This window comes from Camelus bactrianus, chromosome 5, assembly GCF_048773025.1.
Source record: "Camelus bactrianus isolate YW-2024 breed Bactrian camel chromosome 5, ASM4877302v1, whole genome shotgun sequence".
In the NCBI taxonomy this organism is placed as follows: Eukaryota; Metazoa; Chordata; class Mammalia; order Artiodactyla; family Camelidae; genus Camelus; species Camelus bactrianus.
This window is the reverse complement of record NC_133543.1, coordinates 97197899-97219997: the sequence shown is the minus strand read 5'-3', so window position 1 is coordinate 97219997 and position 22099 is coordinate 97197899. Positions and strand designations below refer to the sequence as shown.

Here is a 22099-nt window from a genome sequence, read left to right as displayed (position 1 = left end):
GAAGAGACTGAAGCAAAAGCAGTCAAGTGAGAGGCCCAAGCCCACACAGTCTAAAGAAGATAATGATACAGATTTCTGGTCATCACTCTAGGCCACCTGTAACGTGCAACCTTTTCTTGCTCTCTATCTGTTGCTTTCTGTTTACATCTTTTCTGGGTAGTGGGGATGTTGGATTTATCTTTCATCAAAACTGTTAGGCCCAACATTTGAAGGGAGAAAAAGGAAATACACTGAAGACCACTCTAGTTTATGGAACTCTGGTATAAGGAGATTTGGAGCTTAAAATCTGCTAATTCATAACATAGCACTATTGTATTTTCCTTTCAAAACAGATTGGCTGAGTGGCAGGATTTAAGTATTTCTGTGTCCTCAGGCTGTAGTACCCATTTAATAACACTGAAGCCCCATAACAAACCCTAATAAATACTATGGCAGTCAGATTAAAATTTAAGATTATTTTTTTAAAAATTTTATGGTTGGTATTCACTTCTAGAAGTAAACATGACAGAATTTTAAATTTCTTAGTTTTCTCAAATTCTTAAAAGAAGTCCCAACAGTTGGGAACAATTCACTAAGTGCCAAGGAGGGTGGCCAACTGCCCCAGTCTGTTCAGGACTAAAGGGTATCCAGGATGCAGGACTTTCAGTGGCAGAACTTGAAAATTCCTGGGCAAATGCCCTACTTCCAAGCACTCCACATCCAAAGGCAATGCACCTAAACACCTATGCAATCGCACAAAGTATTGGTGCAACAGGTTGTGGCAGCCCTAGCTCCTCACTCACATCCAGGTTACACTTCTTTCAAAAAAAAAAAGTCAAGCTGGTACCTGACCTCGCCTCTTCCCTCTCCGTGGAGTTGATGAAAGCATCACATGGAGGAAAGGGCTAGTGATTATGCACTTTCCATGTCCAATGTCATCTCACAGCTGTGTCCATCAGGTAAGACACTTCCAACTCTTATCTCTCCTCTCTCATCCACCTCCCCAATTCTGAATGGGCTCAAACCAGCAGCTCTTGAGTGGGAGTAGAGCCAAGAGAGGATGAGAGAAGAGCCCGCCCATGCCACCTCCTCACTGCAGGTGCTCCAGACCAAGGTTGTTCAGGCTGAAGGAGGGGAGGCGATTTAAATCAGAGGAAATTCTGCAGTTTTAATACCAGGCCAGAAACGACTCTCAGTGACTAGCAAAAGACTCTCATTCCTGTGAAAAGGGAACACAAAAGCTCTATGACCTGCCCAAGACAGGAAAAACTCACCTAGAAGGTAGATTTGAAAGGGCAGTGAGAGAATGAATTTGCTTTCTGCTTATAGTTTACAAAGTCCAGCCATTTTAATAAGTTAATAATGCAAGGTAAAGGAATTTCCATGAAAAACAGATAAAACTCAGGGGAAAAGAAGATTAGGTCCTGAGCAGATAAGAGCTATGATATAAATACAAACAATTTACATTCCTGGCTCCAAATGGGTTTGTTTTCTAGATTTCAAAGCTCTTACATTGACTGGTAGGCTTGACAAGTGAAAAAAAAAATTAACGAGAATCTATGGTCCTCAAAACCTTAGTAGAATTTCTATTGACACCCAGAGCTAGTAGAAGTGGCTCAAACTTAATCTCACCCCTGATCTTGGCAGGGTTCTTCAGATGCCTTTTCACCTTCTTTCCATTAGAAGCCAGCTGGCCAGCAGCTTTTCCGTCATCCAGGGCTAGGCAGGGAAAAATAGAGTCGAGCAAATAGCAGCTAACATGTGAGACCAAAAGCAAGTGAGGAAATCTTATAAGAGAGTATAACATAGAGGAAAAACCATTAACTAGGAGCCAGAAATCTAGGAAAAGCCACTTAACTCTGTCTCTGTCTCTTTCTCCATAAAGTAGACCGACTGTTGTTACCTGTCTCATTACAGGGTTGTTGTAAAGATCAAGTGCTAAAGTTTTTCTGAAAGTGATGTATATTACAATGTACAATACCACACCTTATGACTGTCTGATTGTAAAAAGGCATAAAAATGCAATCAATCTTACCTTAATGAATGAAACTAAAAATTTCAATTTAGAAGTATGCAAAAAAAAAAAAAAAGCAAGTGAAGGAATATTGGTTTTGAATTCTGAACCCTCTTGCATTATGCACTCGAAGAAGGAAGTTTTGATACAGAATCTGAAGCAGGTGTCCAGAGCATTCTCCACTTACGAGTAATGACTTTTAAATTACATACAAGATTCCATTACACTTTGGAAAGAAGTGGTTTAGAATATATCTATGGGCACATAGACCTAATTGAAAATGTTTTAATGATTAAATCCAAATATTTGATGTTTTGAAAATAAGCATCTTTAAAATAGATGCAACCGCTTTTTTTCTTTCCAAACAATTGTACACATTCAGGGTAGCCAGCCGTGTAAATTGGCAAGGTCATAAGATACATAGATTGGTAAAAATTTATAAATTTTAATTGGACTGTAAAATCTCACCATATAGATCTATGGATTCAAATTTGGCAATTGTGCAGAAAATGAGGTCTAGCCCTCATTGTCTAGAGGAAAGGAGTTCCTTAAACCACTGCTAAAATAAATAAGATTTCAGGAGTCTGATTAGAAGTAATTACATTACTGGAAATTCAGACAATAAAAATTGCATAAACATCCCCACCTGGAGATGGCCATGATTAACTTGTTCAAAAATATCCTCCTAGGCATTTCTTTTTGCATATTTTACTATTTAAATAATTCTTTTTCATTACAGTAGTTGAACAAGTTTAATATTTTGAATATACACATATACTTTTTAAAAACACAAAAATATAAATATCACCTATACTCCAATAACCAAATATAACCTACTGTATATATTTTTATGAATGTACTACCACTAATTTTTCTATATAATCTATGCTTCTGTATATATAGAGATTGATAATTTCATATAAATAAGGATTTATAAATATATAAAAATATATTTGCACAAGTAGATATGTTTATACATATGTTTTCTTTACTGCATGCACACACAAACATACACAGTCTGCTTTATTCATTTTGCCTTCTTTGGGACATCTTTCCAAATTAATAATAGTTTCTTGACCTGCGAAAGAAGCCACACAGTGAGGATGGCAGTCTCTCTCTATCAGTCCTGTAGCATTTAGCTCTGGACTATTACACATGTGAGAAATAAACCATTTTTAAAGCCGCTGTCTTTTAAGGCCTCTTTGTTACAGTCTCTTAGCCTATATCCTAACTGACAGAGTAGCTAGGAAATGCTTATGGTCTTCCAGAGACCACAGGCTGCAAGAATGCAACAAGCAGTGTCTTATAAACAGGTGAACAAGTGTGACAGTTTCACTTTGCTGCTTACTTTCTCGATGTGTGTTTCTCTGATATTTCCTTTTTATCCTTGTCCAGGAATGCCCTTTCTTTTGTTCTTAAAAAAAAAATAAGATTAAAAAGTTAATCATTCAAAGCTGTAAATATAATTCTCAAATCCTTATATATAGTAGTTTTCAAGTACTTTCTCAGACATTGGTTCACAGAATGGGGCAAATTTCTTAACTACCAGTGGAGCAATGTGAGGTTGATTTTAGTTATATTTTACTCTGCATAGACTTGGGAGACTACAGGAGATGACCTTCCCCTGAAAAAAAAATGTTTTTTAATTAAAAACTAAACTCCTGCTGGTGTCTTAGACCAAAAGTTCATTGTTATGGTTATATACCAGTATGTTCCCTTTTCAAGTGTTCTCATGAAAGTTCAAATGTACACATGGATAGTATACTTATACAATGGAATACCACTCTGCCATAAAAAACAATAAAATAATGCCATTTGCAGCAACATGGATGGATCTAGAGATCATCATTATAAGTGAAGTGAGCCGGAAAGAGAAAGAAAAATACTATATGATATCATTCACATGTGGAATCTGAAGAAGAAAAAAAAAGGGCACTATGAGCTCTTCTACAAAACAGAAACAGTCTTGCAGACGTAGTAAGCAATCTTATGGTTACCAGGGAAAGGGGGTGAGAGGGGATAAATTTGGGAGTTTGAGATTTACAGATGTTAGCCACTATATATAAAAATAGATTTTTAAAAATTTTTTCTTTTGTATAGCATAGGGAACTATGCTCAATATCTTGTAATAACTTTTAATGGAAAAAATATGAAAATGAATATATGTATGTATATACATGAGTGGGACATTGTGCTATACACCAGAGATTGACCATTGTAATTGACTGTACTTCAATTTTAAAAAAAGAAATAGATAACAAACTTCTACAAAAAAAAAAAAAAGCTAAAAATGTACACACAGATAATATACTATGCTGGAGTCAGGAGGCATTCTCAACTTTGATGTGGAGAGTTTTCATTAAATAATCTCTGTACTCTTACAGTTGTAACACAAATAACCTATATTTAATACAGTGCCTGAAATTCCCGGAGGACTTAAGGAATCACAGTGGGTTTTGTGTTGTGTTTTGCTTTCCTGTGAATGATATGAAAACGTGTCAATGTGGGAAGACCATTGGTGCCGGGCAAGTAGTTCAGTCCTGACTTACAAGGCAGGAATGACTGAAAAGGCTTGCTCTTCAACTGGAAATGGTATATTCAAGAATGTAGGAGCTACCGTATGATCCAGCAATCCCACTCCTGGGCACATATCCAGAAAAGATGAGAACTCTTGTTTGAAAAGATGTATGCACCCCAGTGTTTTTAGAGGCACTATTTACAATAGCCAAGACATGAAAGCAAGTGTCCATCAAGAGATGAATGGATAAAGAATGGATATATATGTACATTGCATATATGTACAATGGAATATTACCAATGCTATTTAGCCATAAAAAAGAATGAAATAACGCCATTTGCAGCAGCATGGATGGACCTAGAGATTATCACACTAAGTGAAGTAAATCAAAGACAAATATTGTATGATATCACTTATATGTGGACTCTAAAAATAATGCAAATGAATATATTTACAAAACAGAAACAGACTCAGAGACAGAAAATAAACTTATAGTTACCAAAAGGGAAAGGAGAGGGGGATAAATTAAGAGTATGGAATTAGCAGATACACACTATTATATGTGAAATAGATAAACAACAAAGATTTACTATATAGCACAGGGAACTATAGTCAATATCTTGTAAAAACCTATAACAAAAAATCTGAAATATATAATTTATATATATATAAACTGTCATTTTCTGTACACCTAAAACTAATACAATATTGTAAATCAACTATACTTCAATAAAAAAAGAAGAATGAAGAATGCAGGTACTTTTCCCCAGTGACACCTTGGCTTTCTATTTTACTTCACAGCCTGAAGCAAATCTCAGCCTCACTGGGGTCCTCAATTCACCACGGTTCCCCTGTAGGCCTGGGCCCGGTGCCGTGATGCTTGGCTAAGCCAGCAGCTGATGTCTACTGGGCTGCTGTGGCCGCTCAGCCTCAGAGCCAGCTCGGAAGAACCAAAAGTGGATGTGGTCAGTCCTCTGGTGAACAAACTCAAATGACTGGGCTTTTGCACATGAACTACATGCTTGGGCTGCCATGTGAAAAAACTACAGATGGGCAGAGTAGGGACACGTATCTCTAGGGCAATGACTGTGAAAAAGAACTGTGGTGTTGACTGACCAGTCTGGGCCCCTCATGGAAATGTCGAAGTGTCTTTACTGCTGGGGGCTGACGTGATTCTGATCCAGGGGTTATGGCTGATTGCTAGGCTTGTGACTTCTGCTAGAAGCTAACTCATTTGTCCTACGCTGGGGGAGCCACATCACAAGGGTCTTTGCCTTTGCCTCCTCCTGGCACACTGACCAGGCTTAAGCTCCTCCTGGGGCTATGGGTGGTGCCTCAACACGGTCTACAGTTCAGCCTCTGGCCACACCATTGTGACCCTAGAAAGTCATGAGTATCTTGAGCCTGGCTGCCTGGACCCCTGCAGTCTGACAATGGTGTGTCCTTTACAGTAAAAGTTCTTCACAGTGAAGTCTGGCTTTTCAACCCTCATCCGCTCCTGTCCACACACCTCTGTAAAGCTCTTTGGCCACTGAAGGCAGCTGTCTCCCAGAAAGGGATTATCTCCCCCCTGGATAATGAGCAGGACAAAAGTGGTGGGGGATTAACAGTGTTTTATAGGCCAATTCTGAAAATTCAGGATTCTGTTCTGAACATTCCTGGGAATGATGCCTTGTTCTTTCCCCAGCCAGCCTGGAGGGCATAGCCTTGGAGTGCCTAGGGCATTCAGATTTAATTCTGGTTGTATTCTATAAACGTGACTTTGTCCCACTTGTATCTGACCCTTCTGAATGAAAGTTCTGAGGAGGAACAGGAAATGATTGGGAAAGAAAGATGAAGGTACAGCCACTGGAATGGTACACAAAGACTTTGTGGCAATGAAGGAAGAGGAAAACTCCAGCCATCTGAGGAGGGAATCCCATAAGCTCTAGAAGATACAGGAGATGAAGGAGCATTAATGATATCTGTCTTTCAGAACCACCCTGAATCCCTTTCTAGAAGGAAAATGCCCTGGTACAGCTCTCCCACCGCAAAGATGCTGTGTCTGCCACTCTGCACCAGATAGAAGAAAATGGGCTGGCCCATCAGCATATGCAGAATCTCTCCAGACATCAACCCCATCGCCATTCTCAATCATTCCATGGCGAGGGGTGGGGGATGAACACCACCTGGTTGGTGTCATAGAGAAAGAATACAGATTGGATGGAGTGTCCTTAGGAAATGTCCCCCACTCCAAATCCAATAATAGAGGCAATGAACAGAACTGAGAACTCTAAGGCTGGCAGTTGGCCAGGGGCCCACCTTGGAGACACTGTCCACCTTCCCCTGGCTGATATGTGTCCCATTAGGGGACCTCAGCAACTGTAAATGTTTCCCTTCCAGGTGCACCATATGTGCCTTTGGGATTGTACCTCTTGTGTAAAAGATAGGCATTCACTTGCCTCTCTCATGCAAACATGGTGAATTCCACCTTAGAGGTGGTCATTAAAGACCTAAGGCACTTATGGTTTATGAAAATTGTTAAATATAGCAGGAAATAAATTGAATGGATTTGATCCTAGCCCACATTGGTTGGATTAATTAGAGTGGCTGATGAAGTAGTGTCTTCATGGGGAAATTTGCCAGAATCTGATGTATAAGGTGAATTTGTTGGAGGTGGGAAGGATTCTCTGTGGCATTCCTACATCTTTTCAAGGATGTTTGAACAGCAAATAGCTTTGGAAGCTAGAGATAATGTAGCCCTCCAAGTCAGAGAGCAAGTTTGTTTCCTGACCAATGTAAAATAGAGAACGCCTCCCTCCTTAGAAATATTCCAAGATGGTAAAATTTGCTTAAATTCCAGCGAATAAGATAAGGTCTCCCTCATGGAAGGTTTGCACAGGTTTGTTTGTAGCCCCACTCTAAGACAGGTATTCCTCAGCTTGGGCACAGCCTGTGTGTGCCATATTACCCCCTCAGTGGATTTGGGGGGACAAAAAACTGATGCAGCCATTAGCAATTTCATTTATAGGAATTTATACAAGAGATGTAAAGGCATGGAGCCACAGAAAGACTTCAACAGCAATGTTCATTGCAGGTTTTTCATATTAGCTAAAAACTGGAAACACTAGTGGCATCTACCAATAGGAGAAAGTATACACAAAATATGGTATATTCACACAATGTACACTACTTTGTAACAAAAGGAAACAAACCACTGATACATTCAACAATATGGATTAATCTCAAAAACATTATGCTGAGTGAAATAAACCTTACACCAAAAGAGAATATGCCTAAAACCATATTTATTTAAAGTTTTGAAGCAAGCCAAGTTAAGTTTTCATGAAAAAATTAAGAATAGTGATTGCCACTAATGAATAAGAGGTAAGTATATACCAGAAAGGGCATAAGGATCTTCTCCAGGGTGATAGTCATGTTCTGTATCCTGATAAGGATTTGGATTATACAGGAGAATGCATTTATTAGAACTCATCAATGGTACACTTAGTTTTTGTCCACTTTATTATAAACTTGATCTCAAAAGAAAAAAATAAAAGAACTGCAAACAAGTATTGAACTCTAGTTAATGATATATATATATATATACATTTTATATATATATATATATATATATATATATATATATATATGTGTGTGTGTGTGTGTATATCATATATATACACAGAAGAATTTGGGGAGAAGGGTACTGATATCTGCAACTTTAAAATGTTTCAGACTTGAAGATAGGTTAGTGGGTGGATAGAAAAATAGAGAAAAGAAATGTGACAAAGTGAGACTAGTACAATGTTAACTGTGAGTCTGTGTGAAAGTAAGTTGTGTTTACTGTAAAATTCTCCCAAGTTTTCTCTAAGTTTAAATTTTCCATGATTCAATGTTGGGAAAAGAGCTTTTAGAGAGAAAGGACAGGTTATTTACCAAGAAATGACAATCACAAGAAAAAAGGAATTTTCATCAGTCACAAACAGATTCCAGGTGACAATGTAGTAAACACTGTACTGATGAAAAACAAATGTCAACCTAGAATTTTACCTTTGCTAAAATAAAGACCAAAAATTCAATATCTTGTAGTAACCTATAATGAAATAGAACATGAAAAGAAATATATGTATGTACATGTATGACTGAAACATTATGCTGTACACCAGAAACTGATACAACATTGTAAACTGACTACACTTCAATAAAAATAAATAAAGACAAATTTGCACATACAACACTTGAAGAGTTTACCACTGAAAGACCACTCACTAAAAGAACCAAAGGATTTAATTCAGGTAGACAAAAACCAAATCAAAGAAAAACAATGATGAGTACATAAAATGGTTAAAATTTTTAAATTTAAGTATCAACTGCAAAAATCATAACAGTTTCAAAATTTGTGATTAAAAGAAAATTTAAAATAAAATGTTAAACAACAATAGTGAAATGGTATAGATGGATGGTTAATCTGTAGTGAATCCATGCTAAGATCCTGGTCATCTTTTTGGATCGAGTCATGGTTAAAAAAAATTACAGAAATTTTACCTCTAATTTCCAAACCAGCAGAGAAAAAAAGAGGAATGTAGAATTCTACCTCAATGCATTAGAAAGCAGGAAAGAGACACAAAAACACAGAAAAATGAAGGTGAACAGTGATATACGTCCACATATATCATGAATCACCATAAAGTAAACAAATAAAACTCTTAAAATCTTAGGATTATCAGAGAAGATTAGAAAAAGATAAGTGTTATTACAAGAAGCATAAAAAAAAAGCTGCTTAATGTAAAGGGAGTAAAAAACATCAAAAAACGTAAAACATAAAAGTTCATGTAACACTATCAGCACTCTGAAAAAAAGATTTTAAAATCAAAAGCATTAATAGGGATAAAGAGGAACACTGCACAATAATTGAAGAAAAAATCCACTAAATTATACAGTCATGAATAAAAGTAGTTAAAATAAAACAACAAAATAGTGAGGAATTTGCAAATACACAGTTATGTGGGAGAATTTACCACATCTAAATACAAACCTGATAAAACAAGTATAGCCTAATTTAGAAGACTTCAACAACAAAGTTGCGCTTGATAAATTATATATATATGGGGAGAAGCCAGATCTCAACAAATAGTTCAATGCACACCATTTTTAAGTGGCATAGAACAAATATTGACCACAAATTATGATGTAAAGAAATTTACAACAAATTTTAAAGAATTGATGAGGTCAGTTCTTCATATTGTGTTCCAGATATCCATCTTCCATTTCTAATTAACTAACAGAATATCTGCACTGTTGGAGATGTCAATGTGTCCAGACAAAATACCATGGTCTATATATAACGTCCTTTACAGCTAGCATGGCCACCAGTTTAAGATTTGATCAGTAAGATGAGAGCAGAATATTGTTGTGGAAGGAGGAGGACATTTGGAAAGATTCCCACAAAAAGGGAAGACCTCTGGGGAAGATATCTTTTGCTCTTCATTTTTTCCTCCTGGTGGCCTAGATCATGGACATATGGCTGGAGCTCAGTAGGCGCTTTGGACAATGACATGATCTTGAGAGTGGCTGAACTGAAAGATAGAAGATGCTTCAAAGTGCTGAGCCTTGAATAGCCAAAACAATTTTGAAAAAGAAAAACAAAATTGGAAGTCTTACACTACCTGATTCCAGAACTTATTATAAAGCTATAGTAACTGAGATAGTGTAGTATTGGCAAAAAACTGACATATAGATAAATAGAATAGAAAAGAAAGCCCAGAAATACACCTAAAAACATACGAGCAACTGACTTTCAACAAGATGTGAAGGTAATTAATTCAATGCACACATATACTGAAACAACTAGATATCCATTTGCAAAAAAAGAAAGAAAAAGAATCAATCCTTCCGTCACACCATATGTAAAATTCAAACTGGATCACAGATCTAAATATAAAAGCTAAGACAATAAAACTACTTGAAGAAAATATAGGCTCTTAAAAATTTCTTAGGTAGGACTGAAAAATCACAGATTATGAAAGAAAAAACTGACTTAAAATTTTTTTAATACTGCTTTTTGACACTGCTAGGAAAGTGAAAAGGGAAGCCACAGACTGTACGACATATAACTAATAAAGAACTTGTATCCAGAATATAAAAATCAATTTTCCAACAAAAAAACAAAATTAAATAAGAGCAAAAGATTTGAATAGACACTTCACCAAATGAGATCTATGGATAGCAAATAAGTACATGAAAAGATGCTCAGTAGCATTATCATTAGGGAAATGCAAATCAAAACCACAATGAGATATCTCCTGACACCTGTTAGAATGGCTATCATCAAAAAGAACACAAATAACAAATGTTGGCCAGAATGCTGAGAAAAGGGAACTCTTGTACACTGTTGGTGAGAATGTAAGCTGGTACAACCACTGTGGAAAGCAGTATGGGGGTTTCTCAAAAAACTAAAGCTAGAACTACCATATGACCCAGGATTTCCACTCCAGGGTATATATCTGAAGAAAACAAAAACACTAATTCAAAAAGACACATTTTATATATATATATATTATATATATATATATATATATATAATATATATATCATATATATTATATATATATAATTTTCATAACATAAACATAAAATTTTCAAATTTCTCTAGGACAAAATATGCTTTAAACAAACCTGAAAGAATGACATCAAATGAGACAAAATATTAACATATATAGAAAAAATTTAATATATATCAACATTCCTATGCTTATTTAGCATGGTTAAAAACAGATAGCAGTACTGACAAGGCATACACAACAGATGTTTTTAGAAGTAAAACAAATAACCAATAACAAATGAAAAATGTTCAACTACAACAAAAATGAAAGCAATTCAGATTAAAACAGAATGAAATAAAACTTTTTCCAGTCAAGTTGACAAAATGTTAAATGTTTATACATAACACTTACAATGCATAATATACTTGTGCATAATATACTGATTTAAGGTAAGAGAGATTTAACAGTATGAATAGATTTATTTAGATTTGTGATATAATGTGTTAATATATGACATAAATGTGTTAATACATGCATAGAAAAGAATCTGGAAAGATATACATTGAAATGTAGAAAAGTTACCTATTTTAAAATTAAAAGAACAAAAACTAATGTGAGCATTTTGAAATTTTAAAAGATATAATCTAACCATAAAAAAAGTGAAATACTTGAGGGTTTTTTGGTTTTTTGGAGGGTCTTATGAAAGTATTAGTTGTCTATTGCTACTATTATAAATGATCATAAACTTAATAGCCTAAAACAACACAAATGTGTTATCTTACAGTTTTGAAGGTCAGGAATCTGACACAAGTGTCACTAAGCTAGAATATATTCGTGTCCACAAGGCTTTGTTCCTTTCTAGAAGCTATAGGGGATAATTCATTCTTTACCATTCATTTCCAGTTTCTGAAGTCTGCCCACTTTTCTTGGCTTATTGCTCCCTGCCTTCATCTTCAAAGCCAGTCACATTGCATCTCTCTGATCATTATTCTATAGTCACATATCTCTCTCGACAGCAGAAAAGGTTTTCTGATTTTAAGGACCCATCTAATTTGATTGGGCATCCAGATAATCTAGAACAATCTCCCCATCTCAAAATCCTTAACTTAATCACACCCTCTTTTGCCACTTAAAGTAACAGATTACAAGTTCCCAGGACCAGAAAAGGATGTCTCTGTTTCTGCTTGTATAAACTTCTCAAGAACCTATAGATTTCCTATGCATGTCACGGAGATCCCTTCCATTAGACAAGAGGCTTCTCCACAGACCTTTCCTGAATAATAACATACCTATTTTTTTTTTACCTCTTCTGAAATGGCTGAGGGTATCTAAAAGTGTTACAAACTTAATCTCTTCAAAGAACCTTCTATATGACTAAGTACTCTGATCTTTCACTACTTCTGCAAAAAGTTATACAGCCATACTTTTGGTTGTCACTGCACAGCACATTTTCCTGCAGAGCACAATTTCCTAATTTTAGCATCTTTTGCAACCTGAATAGGCTAAGAATTATCCAAATTATCAAGTCCTGATTCCTTTTGTTTAGCAGTTCTTCCTTCAGCTTACCTCTTTCCTATCACATTTCACTCTAAGCAGCAACATGAAGCCACCTGCACTTTTATCAAAATGCCTAGAAATCTCCTTAGCTATATATCCAGAAGGTTCTGCTTTCCACATAACTACAGTACAGAAAAGAGAAATCTTATAAGGATTCCCTTTTCCTCTAGTTTCCAAAAACATGTCCCTTCTTTTCTTCAGAGTTCTCACCAGTGACACCTTCAACCTCCGTATTTCTACTAACAGTCTTTTCATGATGATTTATGTATATTCTCTAAGACAATATATGCTTTCACTTCCAAGTCCTCACTGGCAGTTTTTAGCACCGTATTTCTGCCAACAAACTGCTTAAGGCAATCTAGATATTTCCTATCATTTCTCATTGTCCAATTTCCATCAGCCCATTTCCCAATTCCAAAGCCACTTCCCTTTTTTGAGGAATGTGTTACGGCTGCACCCCACCTCCAATAACCAAAATCTATATGACTCTTCTATTGCTGCCATAACAAATGACCACAAGTTTAGTGGCTTAAAACAATTTATTATTTTACAGTTATGTTGGTTAGAAGTCTGACTAGGGTCTCTCTGGGCTAAAATCAAGATTTCAGTAGGCCTTCCTCATTTCTTTCTGGAGGTTTCTATTTCCTTAACCTTTCCAGCTTCTAGAGGTCACCCATATTCCTTGTTCCTTCCCTGCATCTTCAAAGCCAGCAACACTGCATCTCTCTGTGACTATCATCTATAGTCATTTCTCCCTGTCTTCACAGCCAGGAACAGTTCTTCAATTTTTAAGGCCCTTTTGACTATAGTAGATGCAGCCAGAATCCAGGGTAATCTCCCCTTTCATGATCCTTATCTTAATTATATCTGTAAAATCTCTTTTGCCATGTAAGATAACAGATTACAGGTTCCAGAGATTAAGATACATACATCTTTGAGAAGCTGTCACATTATTAACACTTACTATTATAAATAATAATAGTAATGAAATTCCAGCATTGAAAAACTCATTTTTTACATCAAAAGCAAGTAAAATTTTATGTACGCTTACTTCTTTTCCTCTTGGGTTTTCTCAAAGTGGAGCTGCTTCCAAGATTCGCAGTGTCTGGAAAAAACAGGTGGTAAGGAAACAAAAATGAATAAACAAAAGTTACAAATCTTAAGAGAAATCATACTGAAGAAGGCTTGAATTTATAAAGATAACTGGATTATCATTTTTCTCTTCTTCCTAAAGAAACTAAACCTGCTGAATTGAGAAGTAGGAGCCCAGGATGGGCCCTGGGTCTTCCTTTATTTCTCAATGGGACTTTGAAAAACACTCTTAAATACCAATGTACTTCAGTTTACTCAGGGATATTTGTCTGGTTGTTAAGAGTTTTGTTAGGACTAAATAAGATCTTATATGCAAAAGTTTATAGGAAATCATTACATAAACCTGTGACATGCTGGAGGACATTTATCAAAAATATGTGCTGGGTTAAGAACAGTTGATCTGAAGTCTTGCTTTGTGACAATTAAGTGGCAGAGCTAGTTATCTTTTGAGTCCTTTCTGAAGCTGTGACAAAATGACACTATTATCTACTAGTGGACATACACTTTACTTTCTTGGGTCCCACAGAAGATTGGGTGTGACAGGGATGGAAATCACTGTAAATCACAAGGCTTTATTATTAATATACTGGTTAATAAACAATATACTGCCATCTTTATGAGTGTATTTCTACTATATCATCCACATATAATCAACATGGCCCACCTTGTTAAACACAATTTTATAATGATCTCTTGCTTCTCTGCTATTCCCCCAAAGGATCAGGTCAAGCAAATGCAGAGAATAGGATACTGGGATGGACCGGACCACATGCCACCACCCTACCTGGGTCTGTGCTACCCGTGGAGCCACCCTCTTCCAGCGACCCTTGGACAGCCTTACCCATCACATCATCAGCTTGGTTGTTTTTGGTCCTTGCTTCTGGACCTCCTGGCACATCTTCTGAGAAGCACATAACACAGGAACACTTCTCCTGTCCATCTTTTGATAGCTCTGCTCCTGGGACAAAACTGACTTATGGAGACTTCTCATTTCCCCAGTGATCCCCTTTTCCAAACCCTCGTTGACCCCCTTTTTATTTCTTCCTCTGGAATCTCCCATTGATCCTCTCCACATCTGATTCTTCTTCTAAGTCTCCCTTTTTCCTTCTCTTGTCTTTTTCTCTTTATCAGAACTTTTTTTTTTTTAATTCATAATTACCTTGTCCGTCACAGGATAGTGGGTTACAAGTAGGCTCTTCTAACTCTTCTGTGTTCGTTTGGAGAGCTTCCAGTTCACCAGATACTAAAAAGAAACAAGAAAATTATTGTCCACAGATCCTGAGACAGTGATTAGGGAAGAGTTCCTGGTTCACTGATGTTCTGAGCTAAGATGAACTGCTTTCTGGGGAAGAGTATATCTGTTCCAATAATCACACCTGAGATCTGACAGAGTCATGTTTTCCCATCTTTTTTACCTCATTCTGCTTTTTCTACTTTGAGCCCTATGAATAAGTAAAAAGATCTTATCTTTCCAGGAAAAAACTAACTGTCCTTTAAAAACTGTGGAAAGTAATTACCAGAAGTAACTTTAAACTCATCCCATCTGGCAATGACTGCTTACATCACTAACTACATTTAAAGCTAGCTAATCAGTGACAGCCTTACAGTCAGTCAGCAAGACACATCCCACAAAGCCTGTGTCTTGCTAACCTATTCATAAACACTCCTGTTTCTGAAAGTCTACAGTCCCTGAACTACATGTTTCCTGAAACGCAAAATAAAATCAACAGTTTTCTGGTTTTTGCCCCATAAATACAGTACCTCCTCCCACCATATGCCTTGCTAGGCAAGCAATAAGTCCAGCTTTTAGCTTCAGAAATTGCATGGTGGCCCCTTCCTTCGAAAATGGAGTTCCTAGCAAGATCATCTTAAAGACTCTTACTTAGAAGTGTCCTACGGGACACTTGGACCAACAGGTGTAAATCAGCAGCCTCTTGTGCACAGATTAGATTGTCCATCTGATCAAATGCCAAGTGAATCTGTCTCAAGAACAACTATAGCTCTGACTTATTTCATTGGGGTCTTGTTTTTGAATTTATTTTATTATTTAAAGATGTGTGTGCAATCAGATACAAAGTAATTAGGCATTTTGGTTTGGAGGTACAGCTTTTTAGCAAATATTCTGTTAATGTGCTTATTCTTCCACTACTTCATTTACTTTCACTTTTATATTGTCTATTTTTTAAAAGTCTTGTCTCATGTGTGTTTGTTCCTGATTTTCCTGTGCTTCTTGATTATTAGAAGATAGTGATCCAAAGCAAGCAGATGGAAGCATAGACCTGATAAATCCCCAATCCAAGCCAGCCCCAGACTAATTAATGGATGTGGGTCCATTAGACAGTAGCCAGTTGGTGCAAACATATTTGGTCACATTTTGTCTTGGGTCCCTCACCAAAACCTTCATGAAGACACTTGACATCTTAGCTTCTGAAAGAAAATCATTCTGTTTAGTACATAATCTGAGTTCAGCTATTACCATATAATTGATCATATGTCTTCTTTTTAGCCTCTGCTTGGTAGATGAGTGAAATACTCCATCACGTGCAAGACACCATTCACACTCATGGCTGGATGTGGTGGCCTCCTTGCTGTTTGTCGTGGGCTTGTCTTCGCCAAAGTCACAAACGCCCACTCGCACTTCCTCTCTGTGCTCCCAGTATGATTCTAACTCTTGTACTTAATAAATAGCAAATTTTCATAAGAGATATCTTTGGGTTTCAGTGGGGGACTTTTGACATATCAAAAGTAAATAACACTTTTGATAGTATTTCTTTGAAAGGAGAGGGAAAAAATGATCGAGTTGTTCCATGGCCCAACCAGTAACTGCTACTTTCAGACCATTATCTAACACTCTTTTCTTTCCTTTAAGAAACTCCTATAAATTTAATAGGTAGGGGTCTATTCTGCAAATAAAACTACCATATTAAGTGTATTAAGAAGGGCTAATTCTAGAATTCCTGATCAATTGATTCTACACATTGATCATACATATGATCAATTTATAGCTGATCTGAACATTGGTATACCTGCACTATGCATATTCAAAATCTGCATGCAATAAACAAAATAAGTATACCTTATTTTCTAGTAGTGCTTAACACAATTAGTTATAATCTCTTCTAAAGCCAAGTTCTTTTCTTTAATACATTTATGCTCAGCTTTCTTTGATGTCCCAGTTTTTTTGACAGCCTATATTATTTGCTTGGAAAAATCAATGGCTCACCTAGACAGTTATTTTCTGATGACTTACTTAAGCCCCATTGTAGTAGGCAGAATTCTAAAATGACCCCCAAGATTTCCTTCCCTAACCCGAGGGACTCTGAATATCATAAGATATTATCTCCATTTTCAGGTTATGTTATATGGCAGAGTTGATGTTTAGAAAAAGGAGATTGTCAACACAAGAGATAACAAATGCTGCTAAGAATGTGGAGAAAAAGGAATCCTTGAGCATTGTTGGAGGGAATGTAAATTGGTGCAGCCACTATGGAAAACAGCATGAAGGTTCCTCAAAAAACTAAAAATAGAACTACCATATAATCCAGCAATTTCATTCATGGATATATAATCCGAAAGAAACAAAATCACTATGTTGAGAGATAGCTGCACCCTCGAGTTCACTGCAGCATTATGTATAATAGCCAAAGACAGGGAAATAACCTAAATGTCCATCAACAGATGAACAGATAAAGAGTGGTCTATGTGGTCTACAATACTCTTACTCATTGAAGGAGAATCCTAGGGTTTTGGTTCTAATATCCATTTCTAGAAAAAATAATATTTTGGATACTTCCTTACTAAATCCTGACAATATTGTTTGGTCATAAGTATTATCTCTAAAATAAAAATAAAGTACAATACAACAAAAACAAGACAAAATAAAGTAAAACACCAGGCTGGTTATGTAATGACTGTTCCAGGCTCCCTTGTAGACTCCATCCCCTACAGAAAGCAAACTTGTCTCAAGTGCCTGAACTTAGGGCCTTCTCTAGGACATGTCAAATTGCTAAAACCCAAATTTGGTTTTAGTGTTCATAATTTTTGGATGCTATGGAAGCAAACAGATTTCTTCCATATGGGTATGTGAAGGGGAGCAGGGAAGAACGGGAGAAGAAAGGGAGATTTCCCTCCCTGTAGACAGAAAAACAAAGATTCAATTAGGTAAATGGGAATTGAAGTTACATTTACCTTCTCCATCACGTAGTGGTTGACTGGGCACCTCCTCTGGTTCTTCATTGGTCATTTGGGGAGCTGCAGGAAGAGACACAAGGAAATGAGCTGAACCAGGATGCTCAGAGCACAGGTGAGGTGCACTTTGAGAAAACAGACATCGGTTCCAAGGACTACACCTGAGATCCAACTGAGCCCTGTTCTGCCTCTGTTTCCACCTCATTTGCCTCCTTTTTCTGGGCTCTGCTTCTCAGTTTCCTATCTGTGGACTTGCCTCTAAACAATTCTGCTTCTGCACTAGGGGAATAATTGTGCACCTTTGATTTTAGGGACTCTGTTCCCCCTGATGTCTCCTATCTCTATTTTTTTGGTCTGTGATGATCTCTCCTTTTCTGCTTATTCTCTCCAGCTCTGTTCTTCTACATCTCTCCAATTCCTTTAGCAGGATCCATTACTTCCCTCAGTCTCTCTTGATCTCTTCCCTTCCCTACTGACACTCTCTATTTGAGAAGTGAAAGTCTCTGCTTCAGGCTCTGTTCTGTTGCCCCTGGGAGCCTGCAGGTCTCCCTCTGGACTCCCACCACGTGACCACACTGAGCCCCCATTAGCCTCACCCAACCACCACCTGCAATGAGATACTCATGACACAGGTCTCTGTCCTTCCTCCTATTTTGATCTCAGGGAAAAGCAAGTATCCTTCTTCTGTGCTTCCATTTACCCATCTTGAAGGAGGGATAATAGCTGTTTCCCTAAGTCCTAAAGTTTTGTGAGGAAATCTCATGGGGCAAGGTACTTTGAAAAGAATAAAGTCCTATATAATCCAACGACCTGATGAAGAATGCATGGCCAACACTGTGATTCGGGCTTTAGAGTCACTGATCTTTCCTTCTGACAAGTAGATCTCAAGGACCATGTTTCTTTTGAAGCCTGTCCAAAATTATGACAATTATTACCATTAAACACTAGATAAATACCTACCTTTTACTCTTTATAGAAAACAAGGGATGGACAAGGGTTAAAATCACAATATTGAGTCTTTAATATTAGTGAACATAAAGCATAAAGAGTGTGAAGGGGAAAAAAAAGCCTGTCTTTCTTTAGTTCTGATCTACCAAAACATGAAGAGGCAGCACATCCGTTCTAACAAGGGTCATCCTGCTCAGCTCTAAATTCAGATACCTGATACCCTGCAGCCCAGGGCTGGCAATCCTGCCCTTCCTTACCTGGCCCACATCTTGGTAGGGAGCTCGTGGCTTCCTGGGGCCCTTCTCCACCACAAGTCTCCCAACAGGCATTGCTGATCTCTGCAGAAAGGGATGAAATCTCTCAGAGATCTCAGTATACAACCCGGGGAAATCATGGCAAGAAAACTCATAGTCTTCACATGGGGGGCTCAAGTGTCTTCTGGGTGGGACTGTCCCTGTCCCAGACCACCTTGGTCTGCCCCTCGGGTTCACCGGCCTGCAGGCTGACTCCCCACTAGCACAATCACCAGAGGCCGAGAACCAGCCACCATTTCCCATACTCCTAGTACACTTAATACTCTCTCTACTGCCCATCTTTCCCATTGTCTCTGCGTATTTTTCTGTCCATCCATCCTTTGTCTCTCAACTGCTTCTAGCTTTCTCTAAAGAAAGGCCTCCCTGAGATAGTATGTTTTAAATAGGAATTAATGAGCGTGGGTGGTTAAGTGGAAGGTAGTGGAACATGAAGACAGTTTCGAATAAGGCAGAAAGTGTATGAAAGTCTCACATACGAAAGAGAGATTTTAAATTATTGGGGGGGAAGTTTATCCCATATTGAATTAATAGTGTAGGAGGCAGGGGATGTGGCTGGGAAAATAGGCAGGGGCCTAACGTGGGTGACCTTGGATGTCACTCCAAGAGAAATATTTATTTAATTTTTATTCATGTATTAAGAAGGTAATTAGGAAAATAACACAACATAATTTTCATTTTCAAATGTCTCATCTAGTTGAAGTGCAAATAACACATTTGATGGGAGCAAAATTAGAGGAAGGTCATGGACAGAAAGCTGTTGCTTTGAGAACCACGACAGAGGTCTCGATTGGAGACTTGGGGATGTGACAGATGGACAGATGGGAGATACTCTGAAAGAGAAATGACTATGTTGGATGAGTAACAGGCATGTATTTGACGGTAAGAGGAGTCACGGTGACTCCTAGGGGCTTCCAACCTGAAAATCCATGAGACAATGGTGGTCCGTCACTGACACACGAATGCTGATGAGCATTAGATCCAGCTGGAGCAGTGAAGATGCTTCTTTCAGTTCTGACATGCCAAGTTTAAGATTCTTGAACCTTATTTTATCCTTTCACCTGCAGCCTATTTTCCATCCATTCTCCTTCAACTCTTTCTCTACATAGCTGCCTTTGTACCTTTCCCCATCTTTCCCCATTTCTTAGTATTTATTTTCCTCTCAATCTTTCTCTTTCCGTATTTATTTTTTTCTCTCAATTTTTATCTCTGAGTCTTGGGTGATTTTTCAGTTTATTTCTTCTCTGCTGTATCTTACACTTCCTCCCTTTCCATCTGTTTCTCCCACTTAATTTGACCTCTGTCTCCCAATATTACTCAACTTTTGTCTCTCTGTGTGATTTCATCTTCCAGGCTCTCCTCTCTCATCAACTCCAAAACTCTCCTCTTGGACTTTGACTACAGTGCCAGGGACCTCCAATTGGACAGCTCTCCAACGTGAACCTGACATGGCATGCTAGTTCCAAGTTTCTCTTAATTACTCTGTGAAACTGATTGAAAAGTATCCCTTATCTCAACCTAGAAGGGTGGAATTTTATGTTTCTTTTGCAAAATTGAATCCATGTATGTAATTTGTCATATAGTACACCCTATATCCCTTTTCCGTTTTCTCTTTTTTATAGTCCCCCAACAATGGATACTCTGTCTACTCAGGAGCTCAGATCCTTTTTCTCAGTGTCTCTGTTCCGTCTGCGAGCAGATAAGGGCAAGTGGGAGAGGTGGGGGCTAGCAGAGATCTAGGATAGGAGACAGAAGGTAGGCTTTGCTTCCATGAGGACAAGAAAACAAAGATCTAATATAGAATTGATAAACTGTAGTTACCTCGTCTTTCATATGGCAGTAAGCTGGGTGTATCTTGTAACCAGCTTACAGTATTCATTTGGAAAGGTGTGTGTTCCAAGGACACTGAGGAGAGCAACGAGAAAATGACAGAACTCAGACAGTATCCGGAGAAGAGACTTCAGTGTGCTTAAGATAAACTCATGTTCAAGCTCCAAGGACCCCACCTGAGGCCCGATAGAGCCTTGTTTGCCTCTTTTTCATTGAGATGCACCTATCTTAAGTGTAAAACAGCTACATGACCAACATCCCAGTCAAGATATGGAACATTTCCACCACGCCAGTCAGTTTCCACCTACTAAGTTTCCACCTCCCTAAGAACCACTGTTTTGATTTTTATCACCATTAGTAAGTCCTTTCTTTCTGGTACTGTACTTATCTGTACTGACACTCATATCCATAAAAACACCAGCATGTACTCCTGTGACTGGTTTCTTTTGCTCAACATAATGTTTCTGGGATTCATTCATGTTGTTACATATATTAGTAGTTCATTCCTTTATATTGCTGAATAGCATTCCACTTATAAATATATCACAGTTCATTTACTCTCTTATTGATGAGAATTTGAATTGGTTCCAGATTTTAGCTATTACAAATAAAACTCCTATAAACATCTTTGTATAAATCTTTCCATGAACATATGTTTTCATTCCTTATGAGAAGACACTTAGAAGTGGAACTTCTGGGTTATGAGTTATATTTAACTTTATAAGAGGCTGCCAGACAGTTTTACAAAGTGGTCATATCATTTATATTCTTACCAGCAATACATATAAAGATGTTCTAAGTGCCCCATAGTCTCACTAACACTTGGTGTTGTCAGTATTTTTTTAATCTTTAATATTTTATTTATTTCGTTTAATGTTAAGAAAAGGAAAGCTCAGGATGGGACTTCTTTTTCTAACGATGTTCCCATCAGTCTTTAAAAAAAAATTTTTTTGAAGTACAACCAGTTTACAATGTTATATTAATTTCTGGTATATAGCATAATATTTCAATCATACATATACATACATATATTCCTTTTCATATTGTTTTTCATCATCAAGATATTGCTTATAGTTTCCTGTGCTGTATATTGTAAACTTGTTGTTTATCTATTTTATGTATAGTGGTTAGTATCTGA

At 37.3% G+C, this 22099-nt stretch overlaps 1 protein-coding gene across 3 annotated transcripts in view; it reads right to left on the bottom strand.

Annotated features, from left to right (window-relative positions):
* Positions 1 to 22099, bottom strand: part of SP140 (SP140 nuclear body protein) — a 48170-nt gene that overhangs the window by 11501 nt on the left and 14570 nt on the right. For all 3 annotated transcript variants that reach the window (XM_074364461.1, XM_074364460.1, XM_010956033.3), the window contains exons 5-12: positions 20953 to 21036; positions 19078 to 19158; positions 17873 to 17935; positions 14844 to 14927; positions 14526 to 14642; positions 13644 to 13697; positions 3342 to 3407; positions 1612 to 1698 (exon numbers count right to left, since the gene is read on the bottom strand). In XM_074364461.1, coding sequence (XP_074220562.1) covers positions 1612 to 1698; positions 3342 to 3407; positions 13644 to 13697; positions 14526 to 14642; positions 14844 to 14927; positions 17873 to 17935; positions 19078 to 19158; positions 20953 to 21036 — 636 coding nt within the window. The remainder of the gene's footprint in view (positions 1 to 1611; positions 1699 to 3341; positions 3408 to 13643; positions 13698 to 14525; positions 14643 to 14843; positions 14928 to 17872; positions 17936 to 19077; positions 19159 to 20952; positions 21037 to 22099) is intronic.